Source organism: Pterocles gutturalis, unplaced genomic scaffold (genome assembly GCF_000699245.1).
Source record: "Pterocles gutturalis isolate BGI_N339 unplaced genomic scaffold, ASM69924v1 scaffold26902, whole genome shotgun sequence".
Taxonomy (NCBI): Eukaryota; Metazoa; Chordata; class Aves; order Pterocliformes; family Pteroclidae; genus Pterocles; species Pterocles gutturalis.
Genome location: NW_010113568.1, coordinates 1 through 368, shown reverse-complemented (window position 1 = coordinate 368; position 368 = coordinate 1). Strand labels below are relative to the sequence as shown.

Genomic DNA, 368 nt, shown 5'->3' with positions numbered 1-368 from the left:
CCCCCCCCCTCTCGCCGCGGACTCTGTGTTTGCTCCGATTCCGCGCCCACGTGAAACGCGATTAATCGACGGCTCGTTTGCGTGTCCGCCCCAGGCTTGCGGACGATCGGCGTGATCACCAAGCTGGACCTGATTTTTTTGACGAAGGCCCCGACGCCAGAGACGTGCTGGAGAACAAGCTGCTGCCTTCACGAAGAGGTATAACGAACCGCCGAAGCCTCGCGGCGTTCCAGCACGAGCCGAGGGGCGACTGCGGTGCTCTCCGGCGTCAGCTGGGGAGCCCAGACCCCTCCTGCCGCCCTTTTTCCCATGGACGGCGATACGGAGCCGCCCGGCCCCGCTCAGACCCCTTCCAGCCGGGTCCGTCC

At 66.0% G+C, this 368-nt stretch overlaps 1 protein-coding gene across 1 annotated transcript in view; it reads left to right on the top strand.

Moving 5' to 3' along the window:
• LOC104462571 (dynamin-2-like) overlaps window positions 1-198 on the top strand; it is a gene marked incomplete at both ends in the record, with an annotated part of 515 nt that extends 317 nt beyond the window's left edge. The window contains one exon of the mRNA XM_010074560.1: window positions 95-198. Coding sequence (XP_010072862.1) covers window positions 95-198 — 104 coding nt within the window. The remainder of the gene's footprint in view (window positions 1-94) is intronic.
• Between the last annotated feature and the right edge of the window lie 170 nt (window positions 199-368).